Genomic DNA, 19,212 nt, shown 5'->3' on the forward strand with positions numbered 1-19,212 from the left:
AGCATGAGAGAAAAGGAAAACAAGAAACATTGAGAAATATATAAAAGTACATACAAACAAATCAAAAACTAGAGTAATATATAAAAGTGCATACAAACAAATCTAGAGTAGTGCAGAGTAAATGCAATGCTTAGCGCCGTCGTTATGTATACACGCAATACACACTGCGACTAGGGCAACACGCCGAGGGGGGCAACACGCCGAGGGGGGCAACAATACACACTGCGACTAGGGCAACACGCCGAGGGGGGCAACACGCCGAGGGGGGCAACAATACACACTGCGACTAGGGCAACACGCCGAGGTGGGCAACACGCCGAGGGGGGCAACAATACACACTGCGACTAGGGCAACACGCCGAGGGGGGCAACACGCCGAGGGGGGCAACAATACACACTGCGACTAGGGCAACACGCCGAGGGGGGCAACACGCCGAGGGGGGCAACAATACACACTGCGACTAGGGCAACACGCCGAGGGGGGCAACACGCCGAGGGGGGCAACAATACACACTGCGACTAGGGCAACACGCCGAGGGGGGCAACACGCCGAGGGGGGCAACATGCCGAGGAGGGCAACAATACACACTGTGACTAGGGCAACACGCCGAGGGGGGCAACACGCCGAGGGGGGCAACAATACACACTGCGACTAGGGCAACACGCCGAGGGGGGCAACACGCCGAGGGGGGCAACAATACACACTGCGACTAGGGCAACACGCCGAGGGGGGCAACAATACACACTGCGACTAGGGCAACACGCCGAGGGGGGCAACACGCCGAGGGGGGCAACATGCCGAGGAGGGCAACAATACACACTGTGACTAGGGCAACACGCCGAGGGGGGCAACACGCCGAGGGGGGCAACAATACACACTGCGACTAGGGCAACACGCCGAGGGGGGCAACACGCCGAGGGGGGCAACAATACACACTGCGACTAGGGCAACACGCCGAGGGGGGCAACACGCCGAGGGGGGCAACACGCCGAGGGGGGCAACACGCCGAGGGGGGCAACAATACACACTGTGACTAGGGCAACACGCCGAGGGGGGCAACACGCCGAGGGGGGCAACAATACACACTGCGACTAGGGCAACACGCCGAGGTGGGCAACACGCCGAGGGGGGCAACACGCCGAGGGGGGCAACACGCCGAGGGGGGCAACATGCCGAGGGGGGCAACAATACACACTGCGACTAGGGCAACACGCCGAGGGGGGCAACACGCCGAGGGGGGCAACACGCCGAGGGGGGCAACACGCCGAGGGGGGCAACAATACACACTGCGACTAGGGCAACACGCCGAGGGGGGCAACATGCCGAGGGGGGCAACAATACACACTGCGACTAGGGCAACACGCCGAGGGGGGCAACACGCCGAGGGGGGCAACAATACACACTGCGACTAGGGCAACACGCCGAGGGGGGCAACACGCCGAGGGGGGCAACAATACACACTGCGACTAGGGCAACACGCCGAGGGGGGCAACACGCCGAGGGGGGCAACACGCCGAGGGGGGCAACACGCCGAGGGGGGCAACAATACACACTGCGACTAGGGCAACACGCCGAGGGGGGCATTACGCCGAGGTGGGCAACACGCCGAGGGGGGCAACACAATGTGCCAAAAAGTGCCAAGCCGACCCTCATAATATTGATTGATTGATTGATTGAAAATTTTATTAACAGTTTGCAGAATTACAGTACATTTCAAGCACAAACTCAATACAAAGGCTGTTAACTGTGAGTGGACGACCCAATTAAGCATTACACTTGTTTACAACAGGGTCCACCATGTTCAAATCATCAAAACATTTAGAGACGTACAAATAGACACTTCTATATAGACAAAGAACAGTACAGGAATTCATCATAATGGAGGTAAAAAGGGAAAAGAAACATATACAGTGAGGGGAAAAAGGGGGAGGGCGGTGGGGGGGGGTTCAGATTTTACGGGGGCCAGTTTCGAATTGCAGCCATCCGTAGGTGCCCTTTGAGAGCGGTTTTGAAGGAGTCAAGGGATTCGCATGTCTTAATGACTGTTGGTAGGGCGTTCCACATTTTGGTGGCATAGGAGCGAAAATAATTTAGTCCCTTGTTTGTGCCGAATCTGGGTTGAACATGATTCGTTGCACTCCCTCTGGTGTTGTGGGTGTGGACTTCATTAACATTAAGGAAGTATCTACACAGGTACATGGGTATCTTGGTGGAGTATCGAATCTTGTGGACCAGACCCATTGCAAGATGCTGTACTCTGTCGCCGACCCTAAGCCATGCCAGTCTGTCAAAGTGGGCAGGGGTGAGGTGGGTTCGGGGGGTGAGGCCAAGTAGGAGCCTGACCAGTTTGTTTTGGGAGGTCTGGAGCCTAGTTTTAAGGGCCTTTGAGGTGCTGTGGTACCAGGAGGTGCATGCATAGTCAAAGAAGCCTTGTACAAGGGCTCCTGTTAAGGTCTTCAAGGTGTTTTTGTCGACCAGTGAGGAGATCCTGTAAAGGAATCTTGTTCTTTGGTTGACTTTTTTGATTACGTTGGTGGCCATTTTATCACCGGAAAGATTAGCCTCCAGGATGGAACCTAGGTAGGTAATTTCATCTTTACGTGTGATAACATTGTCACCCACTCTAACCAAGAAGCCATTTGCCTTGCTGAGATTACTATTAGATCCAAAGAGAATGGATTCAGTTTTTCCCAGGTGTAAAGATAGTTTGTTATCAGCGAGCCAGGTGCAGATTCTACCGAGTTCAGAGCTGAGGGCATTTTCAACCTGCAGTTTGTCCCTGTCCGAGACCAGCAGTGCCGAGTCATCTGCGAACAGGAACAAGTTGAATAACAATTTTATCCGCGGCGTAATAACACACTCCCATGTGTGCGTCCTCACAAACGGCGAAAGTAGTGGTTGAGGGTTGAAACACTCGAAGGTTGGGTTGGCTTTATCCATTAGAAATGGGTTATAATCGCATCTTTGATGTATTTACAAACTGACCTAGAATCCCAGAGATATATTGTATGAAACAAATTGGTTTCAGTATACAGAGTAAAGCTGAAAACCTCTTGTTAGTTTGGTCATTTGACCAGATGATGTGGCTTGAATCTCTCTCTCTCTCTCTCTCTCTCTCTGGTCTACAGGTCCTGGTCGTCTGCTGCCTCTGATATAGATTCTGCGTTCAGAATGAAAAGAAGATAGAAACAACTTACATCTATGCCGAGACTGCTGCAGATTTGAGCATTGGCTGCAAACGAAAATATGCCATTATATAGACGATTCATATGATCATAATCAGACCCTTTTTTAAGGACAAAGTAAATACGATGTCGCCCCTCGACTTCTACGCACGTACAGAAAGAAAATGCAGGTCACAGCAAATTTAGATTTTAGTTTTAGTCATAGTCTCTTGAATAGTTTATTTAGTTTTAGTCACATTTTAGTCACCTGGAATGTTTTAGTGTCTAGTTTTAGTCGACTAAATGTCATAAGATTTTAGTCGACTAAATCTACAGGTGATTTAATCGACTAAAATGTATTTTGGCGGGCCTTGATGCCGTTGTAATGCCGTTGTGCAAGCTACAAGCTCACAACGCGTTGCGACGTGTTGTGAGCTTGTAGATCTGCTATTTTCAGCATGCAACCAAGTGTAAAATGACTTATACTGGATCTCTTGTCCACTAGTCACTTCCTAACATTTTAGTCTAGTTTGTATCTGTTGACGAAATTGCCAATACATTTAGTCTTAGTTTTAGTCATCATAGCTTAGTTTTCATTTAGTTTCCTTTTAGTTTTCGTCAGTGTCAGGTAGTCTACAAACATTTTTAATCTTAGTTTTAGTCGACAAAAACAACACTGGTAAACAGTTGTAATACAGTGAACCTGAACTCACCATGAAGATCATCGTCGCCAACATCTTCATGTTCATCCTCGTTGTCGTCTTGTGATTTGTTCCTCACTAGAACAGAGTTAACTTAAAACAATACAAAAATAAATAAAAACATATTGGTGCAAGAAGAATACAATTAATTATGGAGCATACTGTACGTAATACTTCAGATGACAGGCCACAGCAAAACATTTTACCACAGTTAACAACTTCACCACTTGTATTCTATTATTCCTGTAGCACATATACACTAATGTGTGCCTAAGACATCTAAGAGAACAAAAATGGTAAATGGAAAATGACCTGCTCTACCTCTTGAGCCACAGTCGCCCCAAAGGACAGAGCATCCGTATTAATTCCGAGGGGTCATTTAATACCTTGACTAGTGCTGTGCAAACCGGATTGTCTTGAAATACCTCTAGCATGCCATGATTGTTTACAAATGTAATCAACGGCCCGGACGGTTAGCTCAACCGTCTGGGCACTATAGGCTGCTGAGCCAGCCTAACGACATGCCGTGGGTTCCACTACCGATCCCGACAGCCTTTGCCGTGTGTCCCCCCCCCCCCCCCCCCCCCTCTCCCCATTTCCTGTCAGTCTACTTTCAACCTATCAATAAAGGCAAAGAAATATGTAATAAACTGATTAAAAATTAATGTCTTAAGTCTTGCATACAAAGTCAAACTATAAAAAATAAAATAAAAAAATGCCTTCCTCAGCTTTTCATTTCATGACTTTGAAACACTCAGATGAAGGTCGGCGTGCCGAAACGCGTCCATTTCTCTATAAGAGTCTAGGTAGACTGTTGCTGTGTGTCTGCTGATAAACACGTTCATAATTAACTACTCAAGAGAGTGTGAATATTCCTTTCTCCATGTATCTTCTGAATACTAGGGACAACATGAGTCCATAGTTAGTGTTATAATACTGCCCTCTTCTGGCCAGATAGTAGAATTACTGCATCTACAGTGCACATGAGGACAATCTCTCTATCAAATAGCAGTTCCTTTCTTTAGACAAACTAGAGCGGTGCCAGTCGGGCATTAGCCTACTTGGAATGATGCAAGTTGGAAATGAATAATGACTGGTCTAACCAATGACTAGTCTAAACCAAAAACTGTGCCCATGTAATGCCCATGTATCAAGTTCTTTGTCAGGCATGCCCAAATATGGAGTCTATGCAGATGTCAGAACATATTTGTGATGCCAGAACAGGCCAGCTCCATAATATGGAGCCTAGGCAGGGGCCCTGGTCCAGAGCCGGGGCAGAGGCCTTTTGTGGCGGTTCTGGACAACCGTGGGTGCGAACAACTCGTCACCGGCCACTGCACTTCCTGTGGGGGTGTGGAAAGCGTGTTTCGAATTTGAAGTCGGTGGGGCGAACGGTTCTCTATGAGACGTACACACTTACATACACACAGAGACTTGGTGCATTGATAGATAGACAGACAGACAGACAGACAGACAGACAGACAGACAGACAGACAGACAGACAGACAGACAGACAGACAGACACAGGAAAGCAGGACTGTTATCTTCATCTCCACAGGTTATTGGAGAATGACCCTCCTATTCATGAAGTTCAAATACGAGAGAGTAGCCTACAGAATATAATAATATAATGTTACTCACGGATAAAAGCTGTGCGTCTTCTCAGGCAGCGGAAGAGGAGAACCACCACTGCCACAATCACAAGGACTGTGACAATCATAATTATCGTAGTTCCCCAATCCATAGTTGAATCACCTGAAATCAGTTCACAGAATGGATTCGTAAAGTAGTAATAGTGAATAGTGAAAATAGCCTATACAAGTACAAGCTCGCGACACATTTTGTTTTGCGTTTATTTTTATTTTATTTTGTATTTTTATTTTTTAGTTGCATCATCATTAAAAAAAAAAAATCACAATTGTGTGAAGTGAGTGGCGCTCTTAGCATCATACATCATCATGTACATCACATTCCGTGCTCAGCCAATCCGCTGAGCACATTCCGTGCTCTGCTCATACACACAAATACACAAAAGTTGTGCATAGGACAACTAAATAGTAAGGGACAAGTACAATTAGAACCCCTTTTGGTGTTAGCATTATGTTATGCTTTAGCTATTGAAAAATAGCAGATCTACAAGCTCGCAGCGCGCCACCGAGTGGCGCGCTGCGAGCTTGTAGGTCTGCTATTTTTGAAAAATCGAAGAACGACTGACATAGAAACATAGCTTTTTCAGAAAACTGTCAGGATGTAGAAGACATTTTTAGAATCTGATCTCAGGTCAAAATGCATGGGTTAACAGGATCAATTGACACCAAGTTGTCATTGATCTTCACCTCGCCAAAGCAGTTCCCTGATAGTGTAACGGTCGTAACCGCAGATTTGACTGTAGGCCTAGTATTACCACGGCATTGGAGATAGACTCCTCGGTTCCCGGAGGGTCTCTCTTCACGCTCACAGTCCCAGATCGGCAAGCAAGGCTCTCCTGGAAGTTCCGGCTACCCAGCTTGTCACCATGGGTGACCGGGCTTTCTCTGCCCGGGCACCTAAACTGTGGAATGCCTTACCTTAAGACACATCACCCTACTGAGTTCTTTTAAATCACAGCTAAAAACCCACCTGTTCACCATGGCTTTCACTTGAATTATTGATTGTTTTATGTTGTGTTCACCCGTTTACTTGTTTTAGATTTGTTTACGGTTGTTTTATTCTACTGCACTGCATTTTATTCTGTATTGGAAAGCACTTTGTATCATTGTTTATGCTTTATAAATAAACTAAAGTGTATTATTATTATTTTTATACCTATACAATAAAGAGATAGTTGCACTTCCAGGATTAACAGGTGACATACTGTAATCAAGGTGTTAAGCAATCCATCATATCAGGCTAGATGTTTAATCAGTCACCCATTTAAACAGGAACTTTAATTATAGTTTTACTTTACTAGGTATAGTTTAACTGCGGTAAGGCTAGGTTTAGGCATGGTTTAGGCATAGTTTAACTGAGGTTAGGGTTAGCTTTAGGCACAGTTGCAAAAACTGTCAATCACAGGGACTATGGTCAATAACAGCCGGTTTGCCTAGAACTGAGATTTCATCTTCATCAGGGCCTAAAAACAGGCCAGGGAACCGATTTTGGGCGGGAACCCCTTTTGGTGTTTTAAACATTATGTTATAATTTAGCTATTGAAAAATAGCAGATCTACAAGCTCATAGCGCGCCACCGAGTGGCGCGCTACGAGCTTGTAGGTCTGCTATTTTTGAAAAATCGTGAAAATATTTATTTCAGAAAACTGGAGGATTTAGAAGATTTTTTTTTAAATGGGTTAAAATGGCTGCCCATAGTGCCCACTGATGAGTAGCGTGGTCTGTGCTATCAATATGAGGTCAGGCCTAAATGGGTTAAAAATGGCTGCCCATAGTGATGAGTAGCGTGGTCTGTGCTATCAATATGCCAATGTCTGACATCCACCACTAAAGAGGTGGATCAATCTGCACAAGGTGTCCTCACATTATTACACAATTAGAGGTACAATCAGTGGTACAATGCAACAATCACCATAAAGATACATGCAAACAAGCACAACACAGTGTACTAGTATACTGTAATGTTTGTTTGTTTATTTTGTTTTGTAATATTGCAAAATGTGACATATTTATGCATATGTTTTTATGCATAAATCTCTACAGTTGAAGCTCTTCACCCACACAGGAGAAGAAAGCTCCGATGCCGCGTGGCTTCCATACCCGCCGAGGTTGAGATGTTGACACAGTTTCTCTCCCTCTTCTTCTGTCCAGCCGTGGTTAGACACCATCATAGGACCGTTCACGCCGTCAACAATCACAGTTCCCTCCGAGATTCTTCCGTGCCGCTTGGGATGTTGTAGGCTGATCTCCTGCCAATCTGAGATATGAGAAGCAAAAAGGACAGAGGCAGAGCCCAGATCAAGAAAACCAAGATGCAGTATATTAAAGCAGTGGTTCCCAAACTCAAGGACCCCCAAATTGACACCAATTAGATCGCGGACCCCCATTTAAAAAGATATGCCATGCAGGGACCCCCGTGAGAGAAGACTTTTACAGCTCAAACAGACCCCCATTTAATGGAGTCGGAACAACAGATGTTCAGGAGGCGGAGAAACACACATTGACCCCGCCCTTCACGCCACTCTCCGCCCTCCACGCCATCTACCTCCACGTTTCGCCCGCCTCGCTGCGTCGCACACTAGCCGCCTTCCTACAGGCTTCGTTCTCGCATCCCACCCCCTTCACCTCCATAGTAGCTCCTTTCCCCGCTCCCCCCAAAGGAGCTTATCGGCACTAGAACTACTACATTCACTTTGCCAAAGTGGAACAAACGATTAAAACAAAACTCTCTTCTCTTCTCCCCTTCTCAGGTTCCTGCTGGGGGTGACCGTCCATGCGCACCGTAAGACGCCATACGACCATTCATTCATCCCTCCATTTCTTTACGGTCAATAAATCCCTTAAACCTCCCCAATGGTGTGTTTCTTTCGACTAGTGAAATGTAATTTATAGCTCTGGGACCCCAATTTAAATAGTAAAATCAATGTTAATTTAACTCATGACTCACAGAGTTACAGACCCATAAGGGTCCATTTGGTTCCAAACTATCATTTAGCTGGGGACCCCCTGGAACTCCCTCATGACCCCCTGGGGGTCCCCCAACCCCACTTTGGGAACCACTGTATTAAAGGACAACTTCACACCCTTTCAACCTGTCGTCAGTGTTCATTTCGTGGACTAAAACCATGACAAAAAATGTTTTTTCATTGACGGAAACTAAATGAAAAATGTATAAAAACTAAGCTATGATGACTAAAACTGAGACTAAATATGTTGACAATTTTGTCAACAAATAAAAACTAGAATAAAATGTTAGGGACTAGTGGATTAAGAATTTAAGATTAAGATAAATCAGTATATGTTTGGTTGTTCTCGAGTGTTACGCTCTGGAAATAGCAGATCTACAAGCTCACAGTCACAACGCGTCGCAGCTAAGTCTGCTAGTATTTACCTCTACTACAAATTATGTTTTGCCAGAAATTGCAAATCTTCAAACTCACAACGCGTAGCATTGTGACGCGTTGTGAGCTTGTAGATCTTCTGTGAATCAAAATGCCAGCATTTAAAACGTAGGCCTACCATAACACCGGAGGCCACCAAAAGAGCAGTGTCCAAAGTTCTGCGTCATTTCAACACAGCTCAACACTCCCCAAACGTTTGCAGAACACCCCAGTCGTGGCACCGTTTTTGGCAAAAAAAAACAATTCTGTGGCAAAGGTCCCAAGTGTTCAAGATACTCTCCAGTCTCTCCACACTCCAGCTCTCTGCAGATGGCATTTCGGACATTTTGATCTTTCAGGTCTTCTCCACAGACTGAGAATTGTTCGCCTTGAAGGTCTAACTTCAGATTTCCAGAGCAACGATCTCTGGAATCCTTGAAGTTGGGTATGTGCCGCCCGTGACTCATTGGCGTGCCGGGGCACATTGGCAATGGCATGCCATCAGTCATCGTCAACCCAAACGCAGAGCAGTCCCCTGCTGGACGCAAATCCCTTCCTGGGGAAACAGAAACACGATTGATTGATTGATTGATTGATTGATTGATTGATTGATCAAATTTAAAAATTTGAATATGAATTTAAAAACCGTCTCCAGGTCAACATCATCAGTGTTTATATTACATTTAATTAATGAATACAATTATTAGTAGTAAGTAAATTGATGCTTTCGTGTGACGCTCTAGTATGAGCAAGTTAACGTCGCGTCGCCAGGTCTGTCGTTACTAAATCGCCGTGTGAACCAGAACCGGTCTGGAGCGGATGGTAATTTACGTCATGTTGTAGTCACTGATTTGTAGTCATCAGGCAGGAAACCACAACCGGAATTAGAACTACCCAAAATAATTCCCCATGATCATAATTTTAGGGCTTAACTTCTAAAGTTTTGGGTGGGAACCCCTTTTGGTGTTAGCATTATGATATGCTTTAGCTATTGAAAAATAGCAGATCTACAAGCTCATAGCGCGCCACCAAGTGCTAATAGGTCTGCTATTTTTGAAAAATCAAATAACATAGCTTTTTCAGAAAAATGTCAGGATGTAGAAGACATTTTTAGAATCTGATCTCAGGTCAAAATGGGTTAAAATAGAATTTCCCCATGAACAAAGCTATAGACGCTAAATAGTCTCTGGAAAGTGGAAAGTACACTCACATTTATATTTTAAAAAATATGCATAACTACTCCCTATCAAGGACTTTATTGGGTAGGCCCCAAAATGATGATCGCAGGAATTATTTTGGATACCTCTGATTCCGACTTGTGGTTTCTGCCTGATGACTACAAATCAGTGACTACAACATCACATGACTACAAATCAGTGACTACAACATCACAGGACTACAAATCAGTGACTACAACATCACATGACTACAAATCAGTGACTACAACATCAACATGACGTAAAGTTACCATACAATCCCGAATCCCACCGGTTCATGAACCCAAAAAGGAATGCTTCCCAGGCTATGAACAAGTAGGGCGAAAAAGTGTTGCTACATTGCAGTATTGATACTTTTACTTACTAAAAAAAAAGAAGTAGTACTTTTCCCACCACTGTACAGAAGTATAGTGAAAGTATTCACCTGTACAGTTGACAGACACCAGTCCACCATCACACTTGCCCAAGACTCTCTCGCACTGCCCCAGTATGGACTCGGAGCCAGTGCAACGGAGGTGGTTAACCTGCGACCAGGTCGTTCGTCGTCGTTGAAAGCCGACTGCGTCGCCGCAGCCCTTATGCTGGCAAACTACCTGTGAGTGTTTGTCGTCCCAGTGATCGCTGCAAACGCCGATGCCTTGAACCCTCACCAGGCCATGGCACCACGCTGATAGCGTAACCACAACGTATTCTGGGGAAGCAGAAATAGAGGGTATGCGCGTGACATCATCATCAAACCCGGAAGTTATGCAGGAATGCCTACTGAGTGGCAAAAAACGACTTTCTGGCCTTGACAGCCCATACATCCAATGAGTCGGTTGGTGTGAGCTTGCCACCATTGGTGTGTGAATGTGGGAAGTGAGGACGCTGGCGTCGACTGTTCGCCGCTTCACCTCCCAATGTATGAATGAATGAACCATTGTAAAGCGCTTTGAGCACTTGGAAAAGCGCTATAAAAATGCAATTCATTATACATCCAAACAGAAAAGTCCTATTTGATTGCATTAAACAACGTTAAACAATGTTAAACTCACTTTGCAGGTTGCTTTGCCACTCGATTTGCCACTCGAAGTGCCATTCACTTTAAGCATGCGCATACCCTCTATACAATGTCGACACATCAAAACAAAAACTATCGAACAGTAAAAAGAAAAAAGTAATAATAGAGTGTGGTCACAATTCTGCCTATGAGAGCGGATTCTGTTTTCAAATGTAGATTAGAATACACTGTACAGCAATTGATAATATCAACTGACATTGACCCACCACAAAGTGGGGACTCCCAGGGGTACCTTTTTTCAAATACATTTCTTTTATTGAATTTGTACGTTTTCACATAAAGATGAATCGTAAATGTATACAAATAAAGTCTACCTTTCTAGTTTGGTGTCCTGATCAAAACCATGGACCACCAGTGACATCATTGTTAGACATATTGTTTTTATTATCGTAAGAATGATGGCTTCCATTTTCGCATAGCAACTTTTCAGGAATAGAAAGCCTGCCGTTTCTATTAGCTTGGATTCCCCATTGATGATGTGGACGGGTTTCTGAACTGCCCACAGCCCTCCGCCGAGACACAGATTGAGTAGAAAATAATTGTGCCATATTTTATCATGATCATTTGTGAGGACCAATTATATGAAGATAGGTTGAAAAGTGGTGAAGTGGTCCTTTAAGTAAAACCTGTGAGTATGTTTTCTACCACTGCATACATGTACTTGAACCATACTTAGTATACTTAATAGCAATTATTTCTATTATAAGAGTGAAAACACCATATAAGCCCGCCTTCTAATTTCCTGCGAGCAGTAAACCAGAGCCAAGACAAATAGGAAAGCAAGACCCGCCATCTCCGGTTCACTTCCTGTGTACGTGTTGTGTGGCGTTGGTGGCCGCCTCGTTAGGAGAACGGAAGCAGCTTGGAGTCTTATTCATTCCAATGGAAGAGTGAACGTGAACACAGCTGCTGAACCATATTCTTTTAACATGCCCCGGAATTTTTAGAATAAAGGCGCTAGAGTACCCAGCAGATGAGGCAGATTTCCCCCCAAAACGTCGGGAGGTATAATGTTCCATTAACTATACCTCGCGCTGTCAAGTCTGAACATTCTTTAGAAGCGTTAACATTCCATGCTTGGTTAAGTCAGAAATTAGGAGATTCAGCGCCGTAGATTCATAGCAAGATTTGTCGGCCCGTAAACCAGGAAGTGAATGGCTTTGCGCAGTGTGGAGTGTGCAGGGTGAGTCCGGGAGCTCAGAGCAAGGTGTTGCCTAGTAGCAACGGCCGCTGTCAAAAAATATGAAAACCTAAAAAAGACCTAAAGACATCTCTAGATGTCCTGGGCCTCCTACAGGTGTAATAACCGTAATTATGAAGACGTATGTAGACGTTTTGGGCTAAATAAGTCCAAAGCTGGATATAGTGTGATTACACAAAGCCAATGCAAAGACGAGAGGTTGCGCCAATATGGGTGCGGCGCGAACGGGGCGCCGCAAGTATCCATCATCTTTGGCCAGAGGAAGCAGTCAATTATCATGCTTCCTGTCATTGTCCGGTCGATCTGTCCCCTGTGGCAGCAATGTCCACAAAATAATTGGCAAAAACACTAGGATTAAAATACAATAGAACACTAGCATTCAAAAACCACTACGTCTCGACGGCTTCAACATTGGCCAGCCGCTATGGGGGCTTGGGTCAAATTCAGGTCACTGTTCCTGAATAGCCTGACCCAGCCTGTGTGGCTGGCTCTCCTACATAGACTACGCATTGAGCATGGGGACAGCCAACTGGGCCAAGTCCTGGACCGGAAGTAGGCAGAAATGCATTGGACTCAGGCAACAGCCCAGCTTTAATGATCTTAAATCCCTTTATTTTAAATTGTTTTGTAGTAATAGTACAACATAAGCATTAAAGAGACTTTAGTTGTTACTGTACAATACTTTAAAACAGTTGTCATGTTGCACACATGCTTAAAATAGCTCTTGTTTGCGCTGCCCTCGTTGAAAACAATGCATTTCCTACTCCAGCTTGGCTCAGTTCAGGCTGCATGAACAGCGCTCGAGCGCTCGGTTTCTGCCCCCCTCAATATCATAACTCTTCTATTAGTTGGCTCTGCGCCTGCAAAATGATGCCAACGTTTCTAAAAGAACACACCTGCATATATTATGCTAATGTTCTAAACACAATGAATCACTGTATTCTTCATAAAAAAATGCCAAAAGAAACGTTGTCACTTGCCTTGTGAAGTGATGCGGGCGGTGGCTGCTAGCAGCAACAGGAGGAGGAGGGAGCACATTGTCACTGTAGATCCTGAGTACAGTGACAGAGAGGAGTCACCACAGTGCTTTATGAAGGTACAGGAGGAGGAGGAGGGAGCACATTGTCACTGTAGATCCTGAGTACAGAGTGACATAGAGGAGTCACCACAGTGCTTTATGAAGGTACAGGAGGAGGAGGAGGGAGCACATTGTCACTGTAGATCCTGAGTACAGAGTGACAGAGAGGAGTCACCACAGTGCTTTATGAAGGTACAGGAGGAGGAGGAGGAGGAGGGAGCACATTGTCACTGTAGATCCTGAGTACAGAGTGACAGAGAGGAGTCACCACAGTGCTTTATGAAGGTACAGGAGGAGGAGGAGGGAGCACATTGTCACTGTAGATCCTGAGTACAGAGTGACAGAGAGGAGTCACCACAGTGCTTTATGAAGGTACAGGAGGAGGAGGAGGGAGCACATTGTCACTGTAGATCCTGAGTACAGAGTGACAGAGAGGAGTCACCACAGTGCTTTATGAAGGTACACTGCTGGGAGGGGAGGGGGAGTTACACCTAAAAAAAAAAGAAGAAAACAAAAAGAGAATTAACATGCACTTCCCGTAAACAAACAAACAAACAAAGACACAAACAAACAAACAATAGTTCTATATCATATAACCATATAAACTATTTGATTTTTATATTCTTAAATTTAGGCTGTAGCCTATAACACACTCCCCCTTCTCCGATCAGAACATTTCCTCTCCATCTTAGTACAAATCCTGGGTGTAAGCATGCAAGGCTTGACCCTCACAAAGGCCAGTTCATTAAAGGGACACTTCACCCCTTTTGCAACCAGATCTTATTTTAATTATGTTTGGGAGACAAGAAACACTTTCCTGGGGTTTTTACGTGGGTAATGTGTGTTTTTAGATATTTCAGTATTTCAAATTGTCCATGGACTCCATGATGTCATGGACACTGGGCTCACTTCCTTCCTGGACCACAATTGTCCACCGTATCTCGGTGGTGTCCACCGGCCAATATGGGACCACCATTCTTGATGACGTAACTAAGGTACGTTTGGTGATCGGCTGGGTATGTATCTTGTATGTACGTCGGTGAAGAATGGTGGTCCCTTATTGGCTGTTCATGGTGACGTAACTAAGGTACGTTTGGTGATCGGCTGGGTATGTATCTTGTATGTACGTCGGTGAAGAATGGTGGTCCCTTATTGGCTGTTCATGGTGACGTAACTAAGGTACGTTTGGTGATCGGCTGGGTATGTATCTTGTATGTCGGGATAAGAATTGGCTGTAACTAAGGTACGTTTCAAGGTTTCTATAAAAAGGTCAATAACGGGTCTAAAGGATTTAGAACAGCAGTTGTAACAGACATTAGTTAGTAGCAGTACTTGCACACTCTGCTTGCCCACAAGTAGGTCATGAATGGCCTACTTGTCAACCTACATTATGGTTACTATTATAATGCTGAGGAGTCGGACCTCTGGAGCCCCCTCAAGGACCTGGGGGACCCCTGCCATAGACTACAGTATGTTTCCACCAACATGGCAGATCCCATCACGTCGAACCCTCTGCTGACCAGACTGATGAGGCAAGCAGGATGCGACAGCCAGACTGTCGGCACTACCCCCAATAGAAGATGATTCTTTAAACGCAGAACTTGAAGAGACGCTGCATCAAACCACATCACACGATTACGTCAGATGTCGTCACATACAACCTTATGTAAAGTGTAACCGTGAGGCGAACCGCAGGATATCTTCTCATGCGGTTATTCCCAGGATTCATGCTTTAGTTGACTGCACTGAAATGGATACCAACCTGACCAGAGTTCCACGGTCACCAGAACCAGTGTCCTGACCAGACAGACACTGAAGTGTTTGCCGTCAGCCTATCGGTCTCGGGCGCATTCTCTCCTACAGCCCACATCACTCTTTATACTCTACAACCAAACCATGTCTGACACCCAAGAATCCAAGATAGACCTCGTGAAGAGATACCTGAGGTCGTACGACTGGCCGGCTAAGGGCATCGTTTTCAGAGACATCTCTCCTCTGCTGAAGGAGCCCGCCGCTCTGGCGGCGGTGATCGACCTGTTCGAGGAATACGTGAACCGGCACCACCGGGAGGTGGAGCTGATCGCGGGCGTGGACGCGCGCGGCTTCGTGTTCGGCGCCGTGCTGGCCCAGCGGCTGGGCAAAGGCTTTCTGATGCTCAGGAAGAAAGGCAAGCTGCCCGGGCCCACCATGTCCGTGTCCTACACGCTGGAATACGGCCAGGCCGAGCTGGAGGTCCAGGCAGACGCCGTGGACCACCCCGGGCAGAAGGTTCTGATCATCGACGACATCCTGGCCACCGGAGGGACCATGGCGGCCGCCTGCGAGCTGATGGCAAAGCAGCAGGCCGAGGTTCTGGCCTGCTTGTTCGTCGTGGAGCTCAAGGATCTGAACGGGGCGCAGAAGGTGCCGCGCACCGTCTACTCGCTCATCCAGTACTGAGGCCTTCTCTGAACGGATACGGGGGCCGTGTGTGCACTGTTTGGACACATCTTGGCCTTTAAATGGCCTGTGGAGGAGCGGTCTCTCTTTGTCGTTTTCGCATAATGGCTCCCTCCCACACACTTTGGAAGGCAATCATAGCCAATTGATTGAATGGAATATGAAGAATCTGAATATAGTTATTGAAAAAGTTCTGTTTTTGTTTTGAAATCAAAGCCTTGAAGAAGACAGAATGAATGGCATTGTGATGGTGGACAAAGTCAAATGAAGATTAATTTGTTAGTTTTATATTGTTCAAGTTATTTTAAGTTTAACTATATAATAGTCACATGCCTTGAAAGGAATTGGGATGGAGTGTCTTTGGCCTACTGGGAGTGAGTGCGTGCAAAGAGTAGCTGTGGACACACACACACACACACACACACACACACACACACACACACACACACACACACACACACACACACACACACACACACACACACACACACACACACACACACACACACACACACACACACACACACACACACACACACACACACACACACACACACACACACACACACACACACACACACACACACACACACACACACACACACACACACACACTTCTAGATGTGCCAAAATAATAAAGAACAAAAAAAAAAGCTGGTGGAGACAGGAGACGCTGTATCGATTATGTGGCTGGCCTGTGGTGCATATCAATAGAGCATAGACCCACAGCTATACTACATCTAGCTGACGTAATTGTCAGCCTAGCCTCATCCAAGTGTCCTCGTGTCACTAAAACCCTCTATAATATAGTAATATACGTTTTTCAGACCAAGGACCCCTTAGCTGAGAGATGAAGCTATAGGGACCTCCCACTACATATGGGGTTCGTGCTAAATGAGTGTTTTCAGACATTTAACAACTTTCTAAACCCTCAATACTTTGTAAACTTCACCTTTGGCTTGTCTATTAAATTGTCTATTAAATTAGGCCATATTAGCCAAACTCAATTTCAACTCTACCTGTAAACTCTACCTGTCCTATAAGGTTCCCTGTTTTTAGGCACGCACCCCACCCGCCATTTAAAGCAATTAAGCATAAATCAACATTATTTTTGGTAACATACCTGTTCGCCACCATGGATTCCAGGTGTTTGAATCCATCGCAGTACATCCGGCTTGGCCCAGTGACTGTATACCAACACGATTGGCCATGTTTGGGAGAGATCTGTGTTGGTGCACTAATAACTGGGGGGTATCCGTCAGTGCAGGGGTGTTGAACGGGAAGAATAGGACCAATAGGATCCATTTCCCCCGGTGGGGGCTCCTCACTGGCAGGTGAGCGAACAGGGTACAATAGAGCAACACAGAAATGTCTGGGGATGATTAATATTGGCAAAATTACTAAAGTCTGAGAAAAGGATAAAATAAATATGCTACAAGATATAACCTACTTGTTTTCTCCTCTCAGTCCTCCTCCTACCTCTTTAGAAATGTTGGAACGGACTGTAAAACTGGCGGATCTCTCCAGCCTTCCTGTTAACCTCCACGTCGTTAATGCTCTCGTGTTTATTGACGAAGGCCTTGCTGATCACGTCCTTCTGAAAGCCGAGCTCTGGTCTTTCTTCTCCTGTGTTCACGTAACTATTCACAAGTGCCGTATAGCGCATGCTGAGGCCGCGCCAGCAACATGCTACACTTTCAACAGGAACACTGTTAAGGCTCAAGGCTCATTCATAGTCTGGATTTTCGGTGGTGAGGTGACCTCAGAAGAATCAGAGGAATCAGAAGAATCTGATTAAGATTCTTCTTGGTGAGGCGACCACCGCTCCGGTGGTGAGGTGACCACCGCTCCGGTGGTGAGGTGACCACCGGAGCTGAAATAACGTTGAGCGGTGGTGAGTAAAAACAGAGAGAGGGGCTGGGGCGGTGGTTTGCTCTTCACTGCGGCTCGTGACGTCATGTTGTAGTTCGGTGGTCACCTCACCACCGAAAATCCAGACTATGAATGAGCCTTTATTCATAGTCTGGATTTTCGGTGGTGAGGTGACCACCGCTCCGGTGGTGAGGTGACCACCGGAGCTGAAATAACGTTGAGCGGTGGTGAGTAAAAACGGAGAGAAGGGCTTGGGCGGTGGTTTGCTCTTCACTGCGGCCTGTGGCGTCATGTTGTAGTTCGGTGGTCACCTCACCACCGAAAATCCAGACTATGTATGAGCCTTTAGGATTAGACTTTGGCGCTCCAGGTAACAGCTACAGCTACACTCTGCAGGGCCGACCAGGTCTTAACAGCTACAGCTACACTCTGCAGGGCCGCTCCAGGTCTTAACAGCTACAGCTACACTCTGCAGGGACGACACATTCTCCAGGTCTTAACAGCTACAGCTACACTCTGCAGGGACGACACATTCTCCAGGTCTTAACAGCTACAGCTACACTCTGCAGGGCCGACACATTCTTTTATATTATTGGGGAATTAATTTCGGACGACATCACGGTTGTAGAGATCTTATGAATTTCATAATAAAAAAAAAACATTCTCAAATTGACTAGCTGAGAGAGATGAAGCAGGGACCCCCTCACTACATATTGGATTAATGTTCGAAAAAATATCACACCCGTGATTTTGAGGGGGAAAATATTGCTCTTTGCTGGATAAATTTGTACTTTTTCACCGTCAGTTGATCCTTCATATCCATACGAGTAGAATTGCCGGATAACATAACAGTATTTCATCTTGTGGACAGGCTGAGTTTATTATGCGTTTGTAACAATAACCAGATTTGCTCATCATAAAACGTATTGCAGTTTTCTACATTTCCATGACACTGAAATGTCTGACTTACTTTATGGCTTCTTAAATCAGAAAGGTTTACAAAGTTAGCCTGTAAATGGGATCCAGCATACATACAGTATGTGTGCTTTCCTTAAAGGGCCACTTCACCCCTTTTGCAACCAGATTAGTAAGGGCATTTTATCAGGTATTTGACCAATCTGGGAACTAAATCGTTACCAAGAAATTTCTTCACCAATGTGTTTCTAAAGGTGTCTAATAACATGTACTAAAAGTTTGAAATTCAACTCCCGTGGGAAAGTTGAGTTATTAGCATAATATGTGACCATACCCTTAACATCCTATATAAGGCAAAAAACGTCCACATTTCATCATTCTTTAAGTAGCATGTGACATATGAAACTAGGGTGATTTCATGATTCTGAATCCATTCCAAGCATTATTTTTGCACAAAAAACACTCCTTGTGCTAAATTAGGCCATATCCACTTGACCAAATGTGCTGACCTCATCACGTTTGTGTGGCCGTTTTCC

General features: G+C 45.5%; 1 protein-coding gene and 2 long non-coding RNA genes across 3 annotated transcripts; 1 reads left to right on the forward strand and 2 right to left on the reverse strand.

Annotated features, from left to right (window-relative positions):
• Positions 1–3,889: 3,889 nt before the first annotated feature.
• LOC306924494 lies at positions 3,890–6,333 on the reverse strand. The gene is made up of 3 exons (XR_013790170.1): positions 6,273–6,333; positions 5,507–5,620; positions 3,890–3,943 (listed from the first exon to the last, which is right to left on the reverse strand). It is a non-coding gene; the product is annotated as an uncharacterized lncRNA (long non-coding RNA).
• A 1,221-nt stretch (positions 6,334–7,554) lies between these two features.
• Positions 7,555–10,803, reverse strand: LOC306924318. The gene is made up of 3 exons (XR_013790153.1): positions 10,536–10,803; positions 9,034–9,450; positions 7,555–7,771 (listed from the first exon to the last, which is right to left on the reverse strand). It is a non-coding gene; the product is annotated as an uncharacterized lncRNA (long non-coding RNA).
• Positions 10,804–15,346: 4,543 nt separating this feature from the next.
• On the forward strand, positions 15,347–15,889 carry LOC306925131 (adenine phosphoribosyltransferase-like; the record flags this gene model as incomplete). Its single annotated transcript, XM_079503813.1, has 1 exon — positions 15,347–15,889. One exon carries the CDS (start codon positions 15,347–15,349, stop codon positions 15,887–15,889), a length of 543 nt encoding a protein of 180 aa, XP_079359939.1.
• Positions 15,890–19,212: the final 3,323 nt, after the last annotated feature.

Source organism: Electrona antarctica, assembly GCF_951216825.1.
Source record: "Electrona antarctica genome assembly, chromosome: 6".
NCBI classification, from domain to species: domain Eukaryota; kingdom Metazoa; phylum Chordata; class Actinopteri; order Myctophiformes; family Myctophidae; genus Electrona; species Electrona antarctica.